Raw genomic sequence first — 22,267 nt, 5'->3', positions numbered from 1 at the left:
TTTTTACATGTTATTTTTTTCTTGGACCATCAATTTAATAAATTATTTTATTGACGTGACCATATCTGATTCGTGTGCTGCCTTCCTTGGTTTATGATTGGTTCGACAATAATTTCACCTATTTTCTCTCTTACAAAAGAATAAAAAATTATATAATAATATATTAATTTATCTAAATTTAACTCAATTACCAATTATTATTTATCTTATAATTTTTTTTATTTTTTATTATAATTTATTAAATAATTAATTATCATTTTATTTTTTTTACATGTTATTTTTTTCTTGGACCATCAATTTAATAAATTATTATATTGATGTGATCAGATCTGATACGTGTGCTGCCTTCCTTGGTTTCTGATTGGTTCGACAATAATTTCACTTATTTTCTCTCTTACAAAAAAAAATAAAAAATTATATAATAATATATTAATTTATCTAAATTTAACTCAATTATCAATTATTATTTATCTTATAATATTTTTATTTTTTTATTATAATTTATTAAATAATTAATTATCATTTTATTTTCTTACATGTTAATTTTTTCTTGGACCATCAATTTAATAAATTATTATATTGACGTGACCAGATCTGATCTGCTGCCTTCCTTGGTTTCTGATTGGTTCGACAATAATTTCACTTATTTTCTCTTTTACAAAAGAATAAAAAATTATATAATAATATATTAATTTATCTAAATTTAACTCAATTATCAATTATTATTTATCTTCTAATTTTTTTTATTTTTTTATTATAATTTATTAAATAATTAATTATCATTTTATTTTTTTTACATGTTATTTTTTTCTTGGACCATCAATTTAATAAATTATTTTATTGACGTGACCAGATCTGATTCGTGTGCTGCCTTCCTTGGTTTCTGATTGGTTCGACAATAATTTCACTTATTTTCTCTCTTACAAAAGAATAAAAAATTATATAATAATATATTAATTTATCTAAATTTAACTCAATTATCAATTATTATTTATCTTATAATTTTTTTATTTTTTTATTATAATTTATTAAATAATTAATTATCATTTTATTTTTTTTACATGTTATTTTTTTCTTGGACCATCAATTTAATAAATTATTATATTGATGTGACCAGATTGATCCGTGTGCTGCCTTCCTTAGTTTCTGATTGGTTCGACAATAATTTCACTTATTTTCTCTCTTACAAAAGAATAAAAAATTATATAATAATATATTAATTTATCTAAATTTAACTCAATTATCAATTATTATTTATCTTATAATTTTTTTTATTTTTATATTATAATTTATTAAATAATTAATTATCATTTTATTTTTCTTACATGTTAATTTTTTCTTGGACCATCAATTTAATAAATTATTATATTGACGTGACCAGATCTGATCCGTGTGCTGCCTTCTTTGGTTTCTGATTGGTTCGACAATAATTTCACTTATTTTCTCTCTTACAAAAGAATAAAAAATTATATAATAATATATTAATTTATCTAAATTTAACTCAATTATCAATTATTATTTATCTTATAATTTTTTTATTTTTTTATTAAATAATTAATTATCATTTTACTTTTTTTACATGTTATTTTTTTCTTGGACCATCAATTTAATAAATTATTATATTGACGTGACCAGATCTGATTCGTGTGCTGCCTTCCTTGGTTTCTGATTGGTTCGACAATAATTTCACTTATTTTCTCTCTTACAAAAGAATAAAAAATTATATAATAATATATTAATTTATCTAAATTTAACTCAATTATCAATTATTATTTATCTTATAATTTTTTTATTTTTTTATTATAATTTATTAAATAATTAATTATCATTTTATTTTTTTTACATGTTATTTTTTTCTTGGACCATCAATTTAATAAATTATTTTATTGACGTGATCAGATCTGATCCGTGTGTGCTGCCTTCTTTGGTTTCTGATTGGTTCTATAATAATTTCACTTATTTTCTCTCTTACAAAAGAATAAAAAATTATATAATAATATATTAATTTATCTAAATTTAACTCAATTATCAATTATTATTTATCTTATATTTTTTTTTTATTTTTTTATTATAATTTATTAAATAATTAATTATCATTTTATTTTTTTTATATTTATTTAAATGTGAAAGAGTTAGTTATGATTTGATTAAGTATTAAGTTAACTTTCTGTAATAAAATAATAATAATTATAAACTTGAATTTAATATTAATCAATTAATAAATAATTGATAATATTTATCTAATACTTTCATATATACTTTATTATACCTATTTGGCCATAAACATGATTACTCTGGCAGCACATTTGTTAAAAATATCAAAATATATAGTTAATAATTTAGTGGTTCAAGATATGAATTTAAAGTTTCAATAGGGTTATGGATTCAGTTTTTATAAAAAACGAATATTTTTTTATCAATTTTTAAAACTAGAGTTAAGACAATAAAAAGTATATCGAACTTTTTCTACCGAGACTAGGGCAGCCCAAACCTCGGGGCTGGCTCTGGCCATAAGTAGGACAAACTAAGTGTGGATTAACGTAGGGTTTGGATTAAAAATAAAAATTAAAGTAAAATTTAAAAAATGTGACATTATTCATAATTTAAACAAAAAATAATAATTTAATATTTATTTATCAAAATTTTTAATTTTTTTTTTTTTTACATTTTTATTCACTTGTTTATTCATAATTTTATAGTTAGCTCATCCAAATTTTATTTATTAGTACAAGAATGAACAAATAAAAATAGTAATTTATAGATAGTAGACAAATCAAAAATACAAACATGATTTATCAATAATATTTATATCTCAATTAATTTATTGAATTATATTGTCAAACAAAATTAATAATATATAACTAATTTTATTTAAATTATAAATGTTATTTACATCTTTTATATATACATAAAGTTTTAAATTAATCTGTGTTAATAATTTTGTGATGAATATGATTAATAATAATAATCATATAAATATAAATATATACAATAATGTAGTCAACAGAGAGATTAATGATTTCGATAGTGCGACTTTATTTTGTAATGTCAGTGTAAACGAGGTGTAACATTTATAATTTATAATTTATACATAGGAATTTAAATTTTTTAGTTCTCATCTTTGATTTATTTAACTAACAATAAAACCATGTGATGAATTGTAACTAATATTATTGTTTTCTAAATGAGATGGAATTTTTATAGCTATATACGGTGGAACTGACCGATTATTGTGATTTTTTTTTTAATACGTGTTTTTGAACACTTTATTTATCCTATTACCTTACCATATTATATTATTAATATTTATATACACACTCTAAAATTTGCAATAAGTATTGCAGTTTGAAATGTTATTTATTTAACTATTATATCATAAGTAATCAAGTAAGTGATTATTGAATTTAATTTATATAAGTACATATTTAATTATGGTTAATGAATAACAAATAGAATTAATAAAAAATATTAATTTTATAAATAATAGATATTTAGAGAGAATATAAAAAGAATTATTTTTTATTAATTATTTGAAAATTTAGTTAGAGAGTAAAGTGAAATTATCTTTAAAATTTAATATATAATTATATATTATAAAATAAATTAATATAAATAAAATTATTTATGTATGTATAAAACTATTTATTAAAAAAATTTAGTGAAAAAATATAATATTTAAAAAAACTTAAATTAAAAAAAATAATTACAATAATGATATATTTAATAAATATGAAGAGACATAAAAAAAATATTTTAATCTAAATAAAAAATATTTAATAAATATGAAGAGAGAAATATATTAATATAAAAAGAAAATAAATAAGATCGTTGTATCAGAATTATTTTTTAAATAGATTATATATATATATATATATAAATGATTTATTGAAAAAATATAAAATATATAATAAAAAAGAGAAATACTTTTGACATACTTTTAAAGAAAATTTAATAATTAATTACTCATTTATTATTTTTTTAAATATTTGATTTTTGATATAATTTATTTATACTTAAGTTATATTTAAGATAAATAAGTTAATCCCATTTATTTTATCTAGCAAAAATATCTAAATTATCCACGACTCTCTACCTACATATCCTTTTAAGTATAGAATTAAACATTATATATTATATATATCTGAAATTTTTACAATAATTAAAATCATTGAATTTTAAAAAAATATATATTTTACTTTATAATCTCCTGCGTCATAATCAAATCTAACCTCCACTGTTCAAATACTATTCAAATGATGTAAAATCAACATAATCAAAATTTCAAATGAAGTAAAATCAACATAACCAAGTTTGAAAACCTAATGAAGTAAAATCAACATAACCGAGTTTGAAAATCACGACAAAATAGTATCCGAACACAATAGGAATCCAAATTACTCACAAACAAAGTATTCAAGACCATAAGTTTATAAGTTCTAGTATTCAAGACCATTTTCAGAAAAATAAAATAAAATCAAATAGCCTTGATTGTACAAGAGAGGATTGAAAGTTAGCTTCCAGGAATAAGTTAACAATACTTCTGAAATAACAATAATAATAAAATCTAACAAGTATCTTGTGACAATTGTTAATAAAACATGGGTGGCAGGGAATGAAACATAAGAATGAGCATTGTTCATCAACATGTAGTTCCACTTCCGAATAAAAAGATAAACTACTACAATCGCCACTACAACTTCTTCAACCCCTTTAGATTAAAATCAAAGACACTCCAAAACCTAGATTCTTTTCTTTCAGACTCTGGCCCTTTTGTTACTGCAGGTTGGGCATTTGTAGTGCTTGATATGCTCGGCTTTAGCTGGTGTTATCTTAACACATTTACCATGGAACCATTTTTCACATATATCGCAGCAGATCCAAAACTCGTCGGTTGCATAGTTATCTCCACATGCACCGCAAAGGGTGGCTCCCTCTTGTTCATCATCATCGCCATCTTCATCTTCTTCTTCTTCACCACTCTCTTCTTCCTCTTTAGGTGGAAGAGACATTTTTACTCCCTTTGGTTGAGGCTCAGATTGTCGTGGAGGTAGCTGTGGTAGCTGAGGCTCAGATTGTCGTGGTGGTAGCTGAGGCTGCTCAGAAGAAAAATAAAATAAAAGAACAAGTCCCTTTTTTGTTACTATTTTGGAGTATTGTGGTGAAAATGGTTTCTTTAAAAGGAAATATGATCATTCTTGCCTTTCCACTTGATTTGCTCTTGCTGATGTTGTTTTGAGCGCTGGATTGGTCGTTTGGCTGCTTAACATTTCCAGTCACCACTTCAAATACTGTTGGGAGATCATTTATCATCTGGAAAAGTCTCTTCCTGGAAATGTAAATTGCATGAAAATCAGAACCAAGCTCACTAGGAGCAGTGAAAAGTGAAAACAATATCATCACATGAACTCAGAAAAAAGAACAAATATCTTGGAAATTTTTGCCCTTGAACTTTTACAAGTATGGGCAAATCAATGCCTATTATTGCTCTATATGATTTTCCATCTATTCTTGGATCATATCATAGCTATTGTGCAAAGAATGAGACTCAAGAGTCAAGGTCTCCATCCAATCCCTTGTGCTAATTGGGAAATCTGAAGGTGCATTTGATAATACTAAAAATTAAATATTGAAGGTTGAATACTGAATTTTTTTAAGTGTGGAATGAAGGACAGATAAGGGATCAACTTACAGCCTAGACCAATGAGTTGAGCTTCTTGGAGCTAAGTAAATTATCAGTATGGTCAAACAACTAAAACCACTAATGATCTCGGCTTGTTTGATGAAGACTAAATCCAAATAACCCATCAAAAACCAAATCATTGACATGATAAACCAAAAGACCAAATTATAAAATATCCCCCATAATTTATAACATTTTCAATATTAAATACAAATGATATTTTTGTCATTTAACCCCAATAACCCCGAATAAGCAACTTTTTCATCAAACAAGTTTTTTTTCAAAATTCAGTTTATTTCAACCAAACAAAAAACCTACATCAAAAAATCTCCCTGTGAAACTGGGAAAAAAGAATTAAAAATTTGCTACAACAAAGAATAAATAGTCCCAATAATTGCACAACAATCACCATGCTTTACAAAAAAGAACAATAATAAACATCCTAAATTGTGGGATGGAATCAAGCTTGATAACAATGGACTCATCACCAGATTACATTCTGATGAAGAGTAAGAACAATCAACAAAAACTAACAATCAATTATGTTTTCATGATACAAAAATAAGTTAAGAAGTCAGCATCATAAAGGACAATGTTCAAAATCACAAGTCTAGTTCATGGAGTATGTTACCTTTCACTCTTACCAAATCCAAAACGTGCGCCAAAATAAAATGGGACTGCTAGTAGCCATGAGTCACTATGAACAGCAACAAGTGATAGCCAGTCCTTCTCTAGCATTCCATCTCTTGCAAAATTGATACCGAGGGCTGGTTCAGGAAGCTCAGGTGGCACCTCCTCTACCGGCAGATTAACTTCCCATGTTTCATTTGGAAGTCCATATAAACACAAATTCTCCTTCTCTGAAAGTATATGATCAGAACTGAGATGGTAAAACATACTATTATGCATGTCTGCACATCAAAACCACATTTTCCCTTTTAAGCATGATTAAAAGAAACATGCATAATAAACTCACATATCCGCAAGCCTTGTTTCAATTTAGGTCCCTAAGTAATCCTTATTTTATTCAAAATAAAATAAAAGAACACTTTGAATGTCAACCAACTGGGGTTCCTCACAAGAACTAGATTCCTTTACATAAAATACTAAAAACAATGCATGAATAAATTAGTTATGAGTAATACGATATTAACATACTAAGGAGAGGATGATGAAGAAATTTGTTTCCAACTGAGCATCATAACTGAAAAAGATAGAACATGAAGCTGCACTCATAAGCCAAAGAAGGTGAACACATAACAAACTGGTTTTAGAACATAACAAAAATTCCAAATTAGCTTATAGGACCTTATATGTGAAACAACAAAAAAAACATCAAATTCGTGAATGATCAAGCTTCAGAGAGATCCTGCTAAAGAATGTAAATCCGACACACACAATTATCTATACAGTAATGTACTTCTTATGGAAGTATGAGGTCCTCCAACTCTCAAAGAAATTTCCATTCCATTTAAGACAATAACATAGTGTTATCTAGCCACCTGTTGGTAGAAGAAACACCAGTATGGACCTAACCAAAAGAAGAAAAACTCTCACTCAGTAAAATGTACACTAAGGGTAGTTTAGCATTGAAATTGATGATTTGATTGATTATGGAATAAGTCAAATAACCCTTCATCAAACAAGGCATAAGTAGGGAAAGTATGACACATTCTTTTCAATGCAATTGCAAAACATTAGTTTATGACAATATTATTTAGAAAAAACTATCAAAAGTAATGTTCAAATGCACTGAAATGATTCAAAAACGATGGAATCATATCAATAGATTACACTCAGCAGTAAAATTTACAAATCCCATATTGGACAACTCAAATCCGATACTTTCATCAAGCTACGAGACCCAACAACAACAACAAGCTAAATCTCCTCAACCACAAATAGAAAACCAACAAACACTATTATCATGAAAATGTAAAAAATAAGAAATTCAATACTAGTTAAAAAAAACTGACCAGGATCACACTGCTGATAAAACTTTTCCACCTCTGCATGTAAACAAAATTAAAGTTAAAATTCAGTACACTAGAAAGCACAATCATTGATAATACAACAGAAAAAAAGACGAACCAGTAGTAAGTGCCTTAATCAATCCAGCTCTTCTTCCCTTAAAATCATTAAAAACCTCTTCAACAGTCCTTGGAATCGGATTCGGTACGCCTTCCATTAGCTTAAGTCACTGTAAAAAAAAACGAAAATCCTTCTATTGTAAACAGAATCAGCCGACAATTGTGAAATTAGGGTTTGGAAAGCATCAAAGGTTTTTTCTTCATGACGTAGAAGTGTGTAAGATTGAGGAACGGAAGTGAAGGATTGAGAGAATAGAATGAAAAGGGTTTTGCTTTCTTCTTCTTCTTCTTAAGGGAGTCGCCTGTTCTTCCTTCCTTCCTGTATTTGATGAATGTCCTCTATGAATCCGTCTTGACCATGAAAATATGCGCATTAATGTTTTGAGGATCCGACGGAGAAACATCTTACACGTGTTAGAATTTGATTGGAAGTCTTTCTATTCCTTTTAGTGTTTTTTGTCGTTGCGCTATTACTTTTATTTAAATAAAAACAAAAGTAGTATTTAGTATTTATTTTTAAATGTAAATATTCATTTCAATGTATTATTAATATTTATTCTTGGATAATAACTTTTAGGCAATGATTAATAGATTTAATATTTAGAAAATTGATAAGTAAGCGAATTTGGAGGAATGAATAAGATAGAATCACATGACGTCATTTTATGGGTTAAAACAAAAAAAAGTGCGAGAAAGAGAGGAGATAAATTATTTTTTCAGTCAATTTACGATAAGTTGTTCCTTTTATATTTCACTCGCAGAATTATTTTTTTAATTTTTATCTATAATTATTTTTTTCACTCATAATTATAATTATATATATATATATTTTATAATTAAATTAATAATAAAAATTTTAGTTTATTTATTAAAAGAAATTATTTTAATTATTTAAATAATATTAATAAATTATTTAAAATAAATTATTCATAATAATTACACTAAATAATAATATTATAATCATTATTATATAATTAATTTAATTATTATATATTAATAATAAATTAATTAAAATGAAAAATATACAAACTTAAAAATAAAAGAAAAAGTAATATTTTATATGAAACAATTATTTAAAAAACATTATATTTAAATTTAATGTGTTTTGATTTATTATTATTATTATATAATATTTTAAAGATTTTTTTATATTGATTATATGTTAGAGAATTTTTGTAAAAAAATTGAATTATTAATTTTTTTTATATTAATGTATTTAGTATGATGAGATATTAAATGTTTATATATTGTTATTTTATTAAATTATAACATATTTGAATATTTAAAAAAAAAATATGATGTAATAATAATAATATTTTTATATTTTTAATTAAATAAAATATAATTAAAAATAAGATTGATATATTAATAATAATATTTTTTTTATAATAAATCTAAATATTACCGCACTACCAACTTTTATCTATCATGTTCATTTTCACTATCCATATTATTTTATCTCATTTCTTATTCTCATATTTGAACTAACCCATCAGATTTTATTTTCCATAAAAAGTACATTCATTACATTCAAATTTCTATACAAAATTAAACCCAAGAAAATTTAAATATACAGTTGATAAATTATAAATAAAATATAATTTTATGGATCACAAAATAGTATAACATTTCTTTTTAAAAATAAATTGTTTTTAATTAAATATTAATATTTTTTAAAGTTATTTCACAAAATAGACAAAAAATTTCATAACCCCAAACAAATAAAATTATTTAAATAACTCAAATTCAAACAAATAAATATTTTAGGATTTCTCTACTCACTGTACAATAGTTCTAAAAAAATAGTTCGCTTTCCTTTTATAGTTTATGGGAATCACTCTTTACGATCTAGAGAGCGAAACTTTGACTGTTTAAGATGTTATGTCACATGGATTTGTTATAAATATAATAATATATTTTATATTTAACCTAAACCTTCAATTACATTGTTAGTTTGACATTTGCCATGTGTCGAAAATATCATAACACTTAGTCATTTTAAATTTGAGTATTTTTGAAATTTATTATATTGTATGTTGTGTAATAATTTTTATTTATTTTTTCAAATAGCAAATTTCATTCATAACAAAATGGTTAAAGACTAATTAGAGAAATATTACAATTAAAGCTAATATTACAAAATCATGTAACAAAATTATAGTAGTTTAAGGTTCATTTCAAAATAAGCCTTAACTTGAAGGGCTTATATTTCAAATAATCAATCTCATGAAAACCCACTCTTAGGGGTGCTACTACTACCATTTCACCGCAGCATCTTCTACTCGCCGAATGAGAGGAATCAATAACCGTCACCTTCATTCTCTCGGCTCCGCCATTTCCCTTCCTCGACGCCACCATCTTCTCCGCCTGCTCTAAACGAACAGATTCATCTCCTTCTCTTGTGCATCAGTTTCCACATCCGTTACTCCATCACAGGTGAGAGACCTGGTTTTCTGTTGCTTATAGACAAATCTCATGTTCGTAGGTTGATTTTTGAAACGATAATTTTGATTGTTTATGTTGAGATTTTTGAGCTTTTTATTTGTCTTCTTATATCGTTTATTATGGTTAAATCTACCTTAAGGTGAAATTAAGCGTCTAATTAATGTTATGAAAAGTAATATTGGTATGAAAAGGGAAATTTGCTGATGAAAATGAAACAAGAAGAGATTCGAAACTTAATTAGCTTGTTGTTGAAAATGCCACATTATTTGAACTTCATTGCTGAAAATTTTGATGTCATTTTTTTGTTGGCTAATCTCTCTTAATTTGTGATAAAATTGTCAGTTTAACCAGTTAGATCCAAATTAATAAGTTTCTGCCATCAGAGGCAATTGGTTTCGTGCGTTTAACAAGTATTCATTCTTTGTTGCAGTTAAAGAATCCAATCATATCAAATGCTAGTAGAAATTAGCATTGTAGTGTTAGATGTCTTGCTGATGTGCTTGATCATTTTCATTTGCATTTAAATTGTCAATTTGGTGTGTAAATTTTAAGATCTTCAGCCTGTTCTGAGTGAGACAAATGATTGTTTAATTGGTTATCAGTTCATCAATAGAACTTAGAGCTTTCATCTTGACATTTGTGATTTGAAAACAAATGCTATTTTATTATCTGTGATGGACTTGATTACCCGACATGGCTTGGAATTTAGGGTTATTAGCATGGAGTGATCTTTTGATTATGTCAAATATGAGTGTCAAACTAATTTGAACTTGAAAATGCTCTAAGTTGATTTGGACTGTGCATTTTCACTTTTTCTATCTTGTAGTGTAACCCTAATTTGAAATTTGACCAATTTTGAATAGAGATTCTGAAGCAGAATAGAGAACAAATACCAGAAAATGCCTCTGTATGACTGTATGCTGCTGCTGAAGCCCCGTGTGAGCAATGAATCTTTGGTGGATTTGGTTACCCATGTGGGTAAGCATGTTTATGCTAGAAATGGTGTCCTTGGGGATATAAAATCATTTGGAACCATTCAGTTGGGCTATGGCATTAAAAAACTTGATGGAAGATACTATCAGGTGAGAATATGATTCTTTATTTCTAGACTTATTTTTTACTTTTCTTCAGTATATATAGATAGTTCTATGCTTCAAATCCAATATAAGATCGAAGGATTATATGGTCTTATTGTCTAATTGGTCATTTTGAGGTGTTGTTTCTGTGGTTGAATTGTTAGCTTGTTTGAGGAAGTTTTCCCCCAAAAAAATCGGATTATTAAATAAATATGTTCCATAAGGGGTTACGAGAGAAGTTTTTTTTTGTGTGTGTGTAGGAGAAAAAGACAGCACTATCATTGAATGCATTTACCCAAAAAACTAAGAAAAGAGTATTTTAGTTGATATTTTGATTAATGAGGGGATTATTAGTTATTTCGATTAAATCCAACTAACCCTTCATCAAACAAGTCCCTAAACATTCGAACTTGGATTATTGAATAACCAATTTGTTATTTCAAAATAATATTGTTTGATCTAGGTTATTGAAAATTGGGTTATTTGGGTAAAAAGACATTGGGGTATAAATATATAATGATGTTTAGTTTAAATTGAAGGTGTTTTGGTATTTTGATTGATGATACTAATCTTAAAAAACCCAAATTGAGTGATTGATGATGAGATTATGAGTTATTTCCATTAAATCCAACTAACCCTTCATCAAACAAGTCCCTAAACATTCGAACTTGGGTTATGAACAGTTAGACTTGATTATGATTCTTTATGTTATTTTTTTGTTGATTTTGATATATAAATAACAGGCGCAATTGATGCAAATGACAATGATGACCCCACCTAGCTTCAACAAAGAGCTGCACTACCTAAACAAGGAAGACAGGTTGCTGCGTTGGCTTTTAGTTAAACACCGCGATGTCAAATTTGGCCTGGACTATTTAGTGGAAGACGAAGATCAAGGTGAACTAAGCAGGCTTAGAAGCAGCCACGAAGATGACATGGATGATGAAGATGAGGATGATCATGAAGAATATGATCGCGCTTTTGAAGAAAATAATCCAGAGAAAGCATGATACAATGAATCTGATTGTTCTGTTTGTTCTTGTTAGGTATGGAACATTGAAGAGAATAATAATAATCCAGACGAAACATATATGATGATTCGACTGTTCTTATTCGATATCTCAAATTTCCCAGGTTGAAGAGTTTAGTTGCTATTCAATTATTGAACAATTGCAGTCATTACTAGAGTTTTTTCTTTTTTTCCTGTATGAACAATTTTAGTCATTATTAATTCTTGGCTAGCTAAGAATTGGTGCAAATCAAAGGTTGCCTACAAATCAAAAGAAAGAAAATGTGCAAATCAAAGGTTGTGAAGAAGATTGGATTATTTATAAAGGAAAAAAATTTAATCAATTTTTTATGTATACAATTTTCTTGGACAAATTGGATCATTAATTTTGTTTTATAAGAAATAATTAGGCAATTTGAGGTTTTGATAACTTATTCCAATTATATTAAAAACTCATATGAAAGTTAATTTAAAAATAATAATAATAATGCATTCTCTTAAATTTGTTGAGAAAGTTATTGGATTCAGTCCGGAGTTGATCGCTATTTTTGAAATATTAATTAATCGCCAGTTTATTCTATTTAAGTTTAAATTCAAGTGAATTTAAAAAATAATAATAATACATTTCTTTAGATTTGTTTGAGAATGTTTGATGTAAAACTAATTGTTTTTTTTTTAAATTCAGAAATTCGATAACATGATGTGATGTATGATATATTTTTATTTTTATGTTTTATAATTTACTTAATTTTTTTATCGTATATTCTTGTGTTTAATTATATAATTTCATGCAAAATAGTAATTTCATGCAAAATAGTAATTTCATGCAAGTTTTGTTTTATAATAATCAGTTGTAATGACATTTTAGTTATTTAACTATGTTATATGTTATGACATTTTCAAAAATTAATATAAGAAAGTCTTAGAATCAGTTGGGAGCAAATCTTCTTTATGAAAAACTATTAAAGAGATTTTTCCAAAAAAATTTACAAAATTTTCCTATGTTATCTTTGTTTTTTTTGGTTATACATGAACAATTTATTTGTTTTTTTTTTTAAATTTATTTATATAGTTTTATAAGATAATCTATAATACTGAAATAGTAAAAAACAAAAAAACTTTTTTGAGTTTTTTCAGATTGATATTGAATTCATAGATGATTATAGAAGATAGAGTTCATGTTCATCAGCATTCATAAGAGTAAGAAGCAGCCATGGAAATCAATGGAAACAAGAATATCAAACTTCCAATCTGTGTAACCGGAGCTAACGGTTTCATCGGTACATGGCTAATCCATACTCTTCTCGAACAAGGTTACGAACTCATACACGCCTCCATCTTCCCCGGTTCAAACGCCTCTCACCTTCTCTCCCTCCCAAATGCCTCCGGTCGCATCTTCATTCACGAAGCCGATATCCTAGACTCAACGGCAGTCGCAAAAGTCATCGAACAATGCTCAGGCGGCGGCGTGTTTCACGTAGCATCTCCTTGTTCACTCGAGGAACCGACTGATCCGCAGAGAGAACTGTTGATTCCCGCTGTTCAAGGAACTCTGAACATCCTTTCCGCAGCTAAGTTGTTCGGCGTGAAACGCGTGGTTGTTACTTCCTCGATCTCCGCTTTAGTACCGAATCCTAATTGGCCTAAGGATAAAGTCTTTGACGAATCATCTTGGACTGATTTAGATTACTGCGAATCTCGCCAGGTTTTCATCTCAATCGATTAAATTACCTTTTTTTGATTCTTAAACATTTAATTCTATTTGGATCTGGCAGAAATGGTATCCTATCTCGAAAACGAAGGCTGAGAAAGCTGCTTGGGAGTTTGCTGAGAAACATGAATTAGATATGGTAACGATTCATCCATCAACATGTCTTGGTCCGCTTTTGCAGCCTGGTTTGAATGCTAGTTCAGCCGTTTTACAACAGCTGCTGCTTGGAACCAAAGACAGTCAGGAATACCATTGGCTTGGAGCTGTTCACGTTAAAGATGTAGCGAAAGCTCAATTGTTGTTGTTTGAAACGCCGTCTGCACAAGGAAGATACCTATGCACTAATGGCATCTATCAGTTTGGTCACTTTGCTGAGACAGTTTCTAGATTGTTTCCTGAGTTTCCTGTACACAGGTTTGTTAAATTCTTGTTTACTCTGCTTTATTTTGCTGTTTTATCATCTTGAATTAGAAGTGTTAAGAATAAAGAAAGATGAAGCTTGAAATAGTTCACATGCTAATTGAGCATATCCATTGTTATTGCTATGGGTGATCCAAACTCCATTACAGAGTTGCAGGATTCTGTGGGCCTATATTGACTTCAAAGACACTTCTTCTTCTTCTCTATCATTGCTTGTATATGCAATGGAATAAAGACACTTCCACTCTTTATATCAAGATTCCTACTTCCACTTGTACTGGACCAGAAATTCCTCTCAAGTAAAGTAAATGGAATAAGAAAACGACTATTCCATGTTCCATCATATGGATAATCATTTATTTACTTATTGTATAGAAATCACAAAATCCTCTAAATGTAAGAATTACAAGATTTAATGATATTCAACCAATAATAGCATGTCTTCGGGGAGTTGCCCGTTCTATAGATTTTCAGGAACGAGTACATTAAATCACGAAAGACTAAAATACTTCTGCCTTCTAATAATAAACCCTAATTTTTCCATGTACACGAGTCATATCTAACAATTTCTTTTTACCATGAACTGCTCCATTAACGGATTAACCAAATGAATCTTACTAACAATGTTCACAAGCACATTTGAAAATTAAAGCAAACCTTAACCTAATAAATATGGTAGATTTGAAGGATTTATGGTAAGGTTTTGTAATAGAAATGGTGTAGACTCAAAGAAAGAGATGATAAACTTTAATGACCCTTAGATGAGAAACCTAAGGAGAATTCCATAGTGGAGAGACTTCAATTTCATTCTATTCCCTATTATGATTATTTTTTTTTTGTGACCAGAGTTTATTCCCGGGAGTGGCTAGCACCCCCCCTTTAGCTATACCCTATTTATGGTTATAGAGTAGCCATCTATTCTAATTATCTAAGACTAACAAATTGGGTAATAGTAAGTAACTGACATCATAAACTTCACCAGCATTTGATCTTTCTAGAAGGTGCATCTGGATCATTCATGTTGTTGTATCTCCACCAATCTGGTTGGGAACACAATTCAAACTGAAATCTGGATTTCGAGCAAGCACATCCTTGACATCCTTCACAATTGTCGATCATCCACATAATATGTTTCCCTAAGCAAACAATCGATTGCAATGAGACAATTTGATTGCAATGGTACCTTTTGCAAATCGAAAACTCAAGCAACATGAAGTCCCCCAACAAATTGGGTTCAACTTATGCAATTAAAGGAACAAAACCTAGAATGGACTTTCTATTAATGAGAGTGATTTTAACAAAAAAAAGTTTAAACCGCCATGATGTAACTCAAAGATAAAAAGCATTCACTGGGTCAATGCGAAAGCTTCTACAAACATTTTATTTGAAGATTTTACAAACTTTTATGCAGGTTCATAGGAGAGACACAACCAGGTTTGGTGGAATGCAAAGATGCTGCAAAGAGATTGATTGATCTAGGACTAATCTTTACACCAATTGAAGATGCTGTCAGGGAAGCTGTAGAAAGCCTTAAGAACAATGCACTTCTTTGAAGCATGATTAATTAGTTATATTAATCCTAAACTGCGTTGATCTCTTTTTCCTTGCTTGTATAATCCACTCCATTAAAAAAGGGAAGTTTCAATAAACAATGTTGATCATAATGAGAATAGAATATGGCATATGAAAGTTAGATAAAGTATAATTATTGTTTTTGAGTGTTGACAGTGTTGTTAAGTAAAGAATGTGGATTAATGATTGAAAAGTAGAACTGCTTCTAATATCTCCCAATTAACATACGACAAGTGTTTATTGTCTATTGATGTTTTTTTTGAAAATGCAAATTCAGCTTTCTTTCTCCAGGCACGTGATGTGGAGCTGACTTGTGATGAGTTCCTTTGTTACCCATAACCAGGCAAGTTTTATTTTAAATTTCTCAGAATTAGTTTTTGGGTCCATTTTCTAGATAAAAGAAAAGATGCTTTCTTTCAAAAAAAATAGTTGTTGATGTTTTTAAAGGGTGGGGAAGGAGATGCACATGGAGTGCTTCTGTCTTTGTGTGTTTGTGTGTGTGTGTGAGAGAGAGAAAGAGCAGGTATAATCATGGAGGTTCGTTCCTTCTGGCATTAGCATGTGCATCAATCACTTCGACCCACTCATATTCCTTCTATCTAGATAGTTTATAAGTTACCCTCATTCACAAACTGAACCATTGGAAATCAATTCTTGCTGCTGATATGAACAATTGTTCAGCTCCTTGCAGTAGATCCTGGTAAACTAACTTGTTTGTTGTTACCATTTTTATCTTCCTTTTCTTACTGTTTCATTGAATTGTTCTTGTTAGGTCGATAAGTGAGGATTCGTTGAGGAGATACGTATTCTATGCGAGTGAGAACTGTATTCAGGAATTACTCTACGCATCCGACTCCAACAGATTTGGAAATGGAAGCGATGGTTGGAAAGTGATAACGCTTGAGAATGGAGTGGAGATTTCGAAGCGAAGGTCAGGATCGCTTCATACTTTTCGAAGCAGATGGCTTCTAAGATCAGTCTGTCCTCAACAATTCAACAGTGTAGCTAATGCCATTGATGCTGCAAAGGTTGTTTCTTGTTTATGTGTTTTTGGTAATTAAATTGGTGAATAATTTGTCAAACTGATAATTGGATTTGATTGGATGAACAGCAATGGGATTCTGATTTGGTGGAAGCTAATTACATAAAAGATTTACAAGATAATCTCAGCATTATTAGTTTGAGGTTTGGGGAGAACGCGAAGCCCCTTTTTCGAAACAGGGAGTTCATTGTGTATGAGAGACGCGAGACCATGGATGATGGGACTCTGGTAATTATGTAAAATAATCACAAATTTCACTTTTGAATCGTTTTTTGAGACCAAAGTTTCTTTAGGTGGTGGCAGTTGCTTCGCTGCCGAAAGAGATGGCGGCTGGTTTGCATCCAAAACAGAGTAAATCAATAAGAGGATTTCTACTACAGTCTGGATGGGTGGTGGAGAAACTTGAAGATGAATCATGCATGGTCACATATGTCGTCCAGGTTTATAATCTTAAGAGCTTGATTCGTGTTTGGTTATTTGAGATTATTTTCAAATAATTCACTATACAATCTACTAATCAATCACATATTAATCTAATTAACCCACTATTCAATCATATGTCATAAACCAAAATACCCTATCCTATGCATATCTGTTACAAATAAACTATTTTTCAATATATATTTATACTTATAATGTCTTCACCCAAATAATTCACTTTTCTTGAATTTTCGGGATATGTTATTGCAAATTGAGTTATTTGGGTAAGAAAATATTATGGGTTAAATATATATGATTTTCTTATAAAGAAATAAAAGATGTTTTCATTAGTTCTTGATTTGAAAGATTCGATTCATGTAGGGATTGATGGTGGAATAGGAATTATCATCGATCCCTAATAACTTTTGAATGAAATAACCCAATATAGCTAAGGTTTTCATAACTTATATAAAACACAAGATTATTTGAAAATATACAGATGGATCCAGCTGGGTGGTTACCAAAGTGCTTTGTGAATACAAGGTTGGTAATGATAATTGAAAACCTTAGGAAGGTAGTAGCTTTGGGTCAGGATTCTCCAATTAGCAACAACAGTGTCACTGAATCATCATCATCTTCTTCTTCAACTAAGTTGTGAGATCAATCATATTTCTTTCTTGAATGTTTGTGATTTCCATATGGAAATTCAACTTTAGGAAAAGAAAAATGCATTATAGATAATAATAATAATAATAATAATAATTCATGGGTGATGGCAAGTTGATGATTGGTTGATTGATTATACTTCCTCCTAATGTGATTATTATTTTGTTGATGAATCCTTCAATTAATGAAACATATATCTATAGAGATTATATATTTTAAGTCATTAATGTGAGTTGAGTTGGTGTGTAGACGTAGATATTATATATTTTAAGTTATTAATGCGAGTTGAGTTATTATGTAGATGTAGATGTGGAAAGTTAAACCTAATGTTCTATAAACTTTTAACACGTGCATTATTTTATTAGCATGTCTTATTGAGCAAGTTATTATGATTTTTCGGTTTTTTTTAAAGCATTTCAACATTTATTTTTGTTTGTTCACGTAATCTATATATCCATTATTTCTTATATAAAAAGTATGTAAAAACACGCTAGTTAGTTTTTTAATATGTGACGTATGAGAATCGTGTTAAACACGTCATTTATTTAAAAATAATATATACTTAATATGAAATATTGCATATCGAGTTTATTGTAAACAAATAAAATAGAAAATTTAAATACTTAAAATTCTAAGAATTTATTTTCAAAAAAATATTACTTAATATATTATTATTATTATTATTATTATTATTTATAAACAACTTTTATATATAAATTATTTTCAAAAATGATATATATAATTGAGTATAAAAATAATAATAAGTAAATAAAATAAATATTAAATTAATTAATTAGAATAAATAATTGTAAATTTAATAAATAAATAAAATCGATAAATTTAAAATTGTAAGAACTTAACTAATTTAAGATGAACGATTTTAAGAGTAAATTCGGCCCATAATTTTGTAAAACATAGTCGTCCTTCTTTATTTTTGTAACCCTATAATCAACTAGCCTCTATTAATACATATATGAACCCTAGTATAATCTATTCTAATAGTTACTTCATCTTCTTTGAATAGGGTCCTTGCTAACTCCCATTGAATCTATGGTTTTAATAAATTTAAATTGATTCAATGCGTTTTTCAAGTACTCTTTTTTCAAAAAAATGAATTAACTTAAAATATATGCGATGATTAAATCTAACCTAAATTGTTATTTAGTTTTTAAAAATATTTGCCTACTATCAATATTATTCTTTAAAATTTGCTAATACATATATTTGAATATGTATTATTTTGATTGGTTTGATTTGCTGACACGATTTAGTGACGTGTTTACTTACTCATTTGGAGATAAACCATAAAAAATTATAAGATGGTTAGATTTGATTATTTTAGTTATTGTAAATATGACATATTATTTTAAACTTAAATTTTCATTTAGTTGTTTTGATTCTGTTACATTATTTTGCAATTGAATTTTTTATTTTTAATTATAGGTTAAATTAAAAGAAATAATGTATTGCTTTTTGAAAATTGATTTAATAAAAATACCCAAAATAAATCAAATTAAACTATAGAAAAAAATAATGAAATATTATATTTTATCCTATGTAAAGTTATTATTTATAGATGAAATGTACAACTAAATTAGTAAAATTAATGTAAATATAATTTATTTTTTAAAATAAAAATTATAACTGAATAATAAATTATATAATTGATTTAAAAAAGTAGTTGGTGAAAAAAATTGTAGCTAAATAATATAATTATATATAAAATTTGTTATAACTATATATATTAGTTTTGTAAAATAATAATAAATAAATATATATATATACTTTTATTTTATCCGTTAAGAACCTGCTCTTAAGGTGAGGTGAGATGGGCTGTAAAATTAAAGTGAAATTGTTTTATTTAATTTTAGCCATTTTAAGTTATCTGGGCCCAATATTTTTATTAGCCCAAATATTTATTTTATGAAATAAGTCCGTTATTTATTTTTCTAACCCTAGCCTTTAATTAATCAATATTTAATCTAGCCACCGCCTCATTTATGGTAATTTTTGTATGATATGACTAATAATACAACTTATTTTTCTTTTTCTTTTTAATATAATTTACAGTTTCATATTTGTTATGATAGTTTTTTTTAGAATTGCACTATTTTATTTTATTTTGATTTATTTGTTTTTTAAATGAATTAGAACAAGATGATCTTTGAAATTGTTAGTGTAAGAATTGTTTGAAAATGCTATTATGCTAAATAAATCAAAATATTATGAAAAGTAACTAAAGATTATATTATGAAATGCGCTATTAATTAATTTAATTTTTGAAATATATTTATCCTAACAAATATAGGCTAAGCTTGAATATGTTCACAATCTTTATTTTACTTAAAGTTTTAATTAACTATCTTTTAAATCTTGCTTATAACTTATGCTACATATTTGAAAAGAGATTTTGTATTGTGTTTAACTTTTATTTGTATAATAGTTATTGGCACTAGCTATTTTTTGATTTAATTTATATTTTACTTTTTTATACTTCTATGAGCTCATTATCAATTTGGTTTCGAAACAAGTAAAAGTTATAGACATCAAGAAAATAGTTTATATATGTGTACTCTAGGGGCGGAGCCCAGGATGAAAATTTACCTGAGGCTGACTCCAACTTATATCTCAGATTTAACTTTCTATGTTCCGCTTTTTTTTCAATAAAATTTCCACGATTATTAGAAGATGGAAACTCGCCATGCCCTCTCAATGCACACGCTTGCAAAGTGAGTCACCGAGTGATTTCAATAGTTGATGTAAGCCATAATCTGTTATTTTGTTTTTCATCTGAATAGTGCATTTAATATTTTGTTAATATGACGAGGATATTCATTAGATTATCAAGATATTCAACTGCCCTATTATGTGGTGAAATATTATATCTTATATGCATAACAAAAGAGCATTTATCCTCATCATTAACTCGCTTTCAATATTTGAATTCATCTATTGTAAATGTAGGTTTTTGGGTTGTTTATGTTAAAACAAGAAACATGGGAAACAAAAAGCAGCATCTTTCAAAGGAGAGTATTCTAACAAAGTAAATTTCTTAAACCAATGACTTTGGAACCGTCGATTTTGATTTCTAAATTTGGTCGGCGGGTACTCATCCTTAATAGGTTGATATGACCCCATCTTGATATAAGCTCGTCTAATTTCATCCCTTTGATTAAAAGGATATTTTTATATCGGAATACGTAATGTTGGATTAAGTTTAAGAGAACTTACGTCTACATCAATTCTAGGAGATTTGTTAAGTTCTTGAGTAGGGATATCAAATTCTTTATTTTAACTTGTTTATTAATATTAATTTATATTTAGATTTGTTAAGTTCTTGAGTATAAATATCAAATTCTTTATTTTAACTTGTTTATTAATATTAATTTATATTTTCTTATAAAATTTTGAAATAGTTTAAAATTAAGAAATATAAAATACTATTATTATATGATTTACAAAATTTTATATAAATAAATCTTATTTATATATTAATTAAAATATATGTATTATTATTATAAAATAAGTTAAAGGTGAGGCCAGGGATTGATCACCTGACCTCATATTCGCATTTCAATAACATAGCCAACTGGGCTAAGACTCACAAGTCAAACACATATATAAAAAAAAATTCTTTTAGGATTTTAATTTAGGTGGGGCTGGAGCCCCCCCTAGCCCATGGGTGGCTCCGCCCCTGGTGTACTCTGACGATGTTTAATGACGATGGAAAACACTTTATGCGTTATATCTTTTGTGCTAGTTAAAATACGTTTCTTACCCCATTAAATTTTAGCTATTTAAAAATTTGGATTATCATTTTTGTTTACTGTAAAAACTCGATTATTTAATAAACTCTTTAAGATAATATTTTTGGCCTGTCCCAACTCGGAGATAGGGTGCTAAATTAATAATTAGCTAAAATTATAAGATAATACATTTTTGATAATTTTTTTAGACCTCATATAAAATATAAAATAATAACCTTATATATAACATATTACATGAATGATTTATGAAGATTTTTAAAAATTGTGTCTTTTGTTTTTTTGTTGAAATCAATTTTCCCTTGAATGTCGTCTCTAATTTTCCTTAGCTTGGTAAAAATTTCTGGTGTTGTTTTCTCATATCTCAACAAG

General features: G+C 27.5%; 4 protein-coding genes across 4 annotated transcripts; 3 read left to right on the top strand and 1 right to left on the bottom strand.

Moving 5' to 3' along the window:
- Nucleotides 1-4,501: 4,501 nt before the first annotated feature.
- LOC124935783 (PHD finger protein ALFIN-LIKE 6) lies at nt 4,502-8,112 on the bottom strand. Its single transcript, XM_047476208.1, has 5 exons — nt 7,772-8,112; nt 7,657-7,689; nt 6,312-6,540; nt 5,200-5,326; nt 4,502-5,093 (listed from the first exon to the last, which is right to left on the bottom strand). Exons 1-5 carry the CDS (start codon nt 7,866-7,868, stop codon nt 4,755-4,757), a joined length of 825 nt encoding a protein of 274 aa, XP_047332164.1. The 5' UTR covers nt 7,869-8,112; the 3' UTR covers nt 4,502-4,754.
- Nucleotides 8,113-10,032: 1,920 nt separating this feature from the next.
- On the top strand, nt 10,033-12,513 carry LOC124936501. Its single transcript, XM_047477004.1, has 3 exons — nt 10,033-10,206; nt 11,079-11,297; nt 12,035-12,513. The coding sequence occupies exons 2-3, from the start codon at nt 11,115-11,117 to the stop codon at nt 12,299-12,301; spliced, it is 450 nt and encodes a 149-aa protein (XP_047332960.1). The 5' UTR covers nt 10,033-10,206; nt 11,079-11,114; the 3' UTR covers nt 12,302-12,513.
- Nucleotides 12,514-13,451: 938 nt separating this feature from the next.
- Nucleotides 13,452-16,155, top strand: LOC124934198 (phenylacetaldehyde reductase). The gene is made up of 3 exons (XM_047474690.1): nt 13,452-14,005; nt 14,076-14,425; nt 15,843-16,155. The coding sequence occupies exons 1-3, from the start codon at nt 13,514-13,516 to the stop codon at nt 15,982-15,984; spliced, it is 984 nt and encodes a 327-aa protein (XP_047330646.1). The 5' UTR covers nt 13,452-13,513; the 3' UTR covers nt 15,985-16,155.
- A 212-nt stretch (nt 16,156-16,367) lies between these two features.
- On the top strand, nt 16,368-18,352 carry LOC124934199 (START domain-containing protein 10). The gene is made up of 5 exons (XM_047474691.1): nt 16,368-16,703; nt 16,776-17,031; nt 17,115-17,273; nt 17,339-17,485; nt 17,965-18,352. Exons 1-5 carry the CDS (start codon nt 16,669-16,671, stop codon nt 18,121-18,123), a joined length of 756 nt encoding a protein of 251 aa, XP_047330647.1. The 5' UTR covers nt 16,368-16,668; the 3' UTR covers nt 18,124-18,352.
- The last annotated feature ends 3,915 nt before the right edge of the window (nt 18,353-22,267 follow it).

Source organism: Impatiens glandulifera, chromosome 4, assembly GCF_907164915.1.
Source record: "Impatiens glandulifera chromosome 4, dImpGla2.1, whole genome shotgun sequence".
NCBI lineage: Eukaryota > Viridiplantae > Streptophyta > Magnoliopsida > Ericales > Balsaminaceae > Impatiens > Impatiens glandulifera.
The sequence above is the reverse complement of the archived record's forward strand: the minus strand, read 5'-3'. Positions and strand labels throughout refer to the sequence as shown.

What these genes read in the sequence shown, in the direction of transcription:
- LOC124934199 (XM_047474691.1), top strand. Translation starts at nt 16,669, where the DNA reads ATGAACAATTGTTCAGCTCCTTGCAGTAGATCCTG. An exon ending in GCTCCTTGCAGTAGATCCTG is followed by an intron (nt 16,704 to 16,775) that starts GTAAACTAACTT and finishes TGTTCTTGTTAG; the next exon opens with GTCGATAAGTGAGGATTCGT. An exon ending in TGGTCACATATGTCGTCCAG is followed by an intron (nt 17,486 to 17,964) that starts GTTTATAATCTT and finishes GAAAATATACAG; the next exon opens with ATGGATCCAGCTGGGTGGTT.
- LOC124935783 (XM_047476208.1), bottom strand. Translation starts at nt 7,868, where the DNA reads ATGGAAGGCGTACCGAATCCGATTCCAAGGACTGTTGAAGAGGTTTTT. An exon ending in TTATCAGCAGTGTGATCCTG is followed by an intron (nt 6,541 to 7,656) that starts GTCAGTTTTTTT and finishes ATATACTTTCAG; the next exon opens with AGAAGGAGAATTTGTGTTTA. An exon ending in AGAGCAAATCAAGTGGAAAG is followed by an intron (nt 5,094 to 5,199) that starts GCAAGAATGATC and finishes TCTTCTGAGCAG; the next exon opens with CCTCAGCTACCACCACGACA.
- LOC124936501 (XM_047477004.1), top strand. Translation starts at nt 11,115, where the DNA reads ATGCCTCTGTATGACTGTATGCTGCTGCTGAAGCCCCGTGTGAGCAAT. An exon ending in TTGATGGAAGATACTATCAG is followed by an intron (nt 11,298 to 12,034) that starts GTGAGAATATGA and finishes TATAAATAACAG; the next exon opens with GCGCAATTGATGCAAATGAC.
- LOC124934198 (XM_047474690.1), top strand. Translation starts at nt 13,514, where the DNA reads ATGGAAATCAATGGAAACAAGAATATCAAACTTCCAATCTGTGTAACC. An exon ending in ATTACTGCGAATCTCGCCAG is followed by an intron (nt 14,006 to 14,075) that starts GTTTTCATCTCA and finishes TGGATCTGGCAG; the next exon opens with AAATGGTATCCTATCTCGAA. An exon ending in CCTGAGTTTCCTGTACACAG is followed by an intron (nt 14,426 to 15,842) that starts GTTTGTTAAATT and finishes ACTTTTATGCAG; the next exon opens with GTTCATAGGAGAGACACAAC.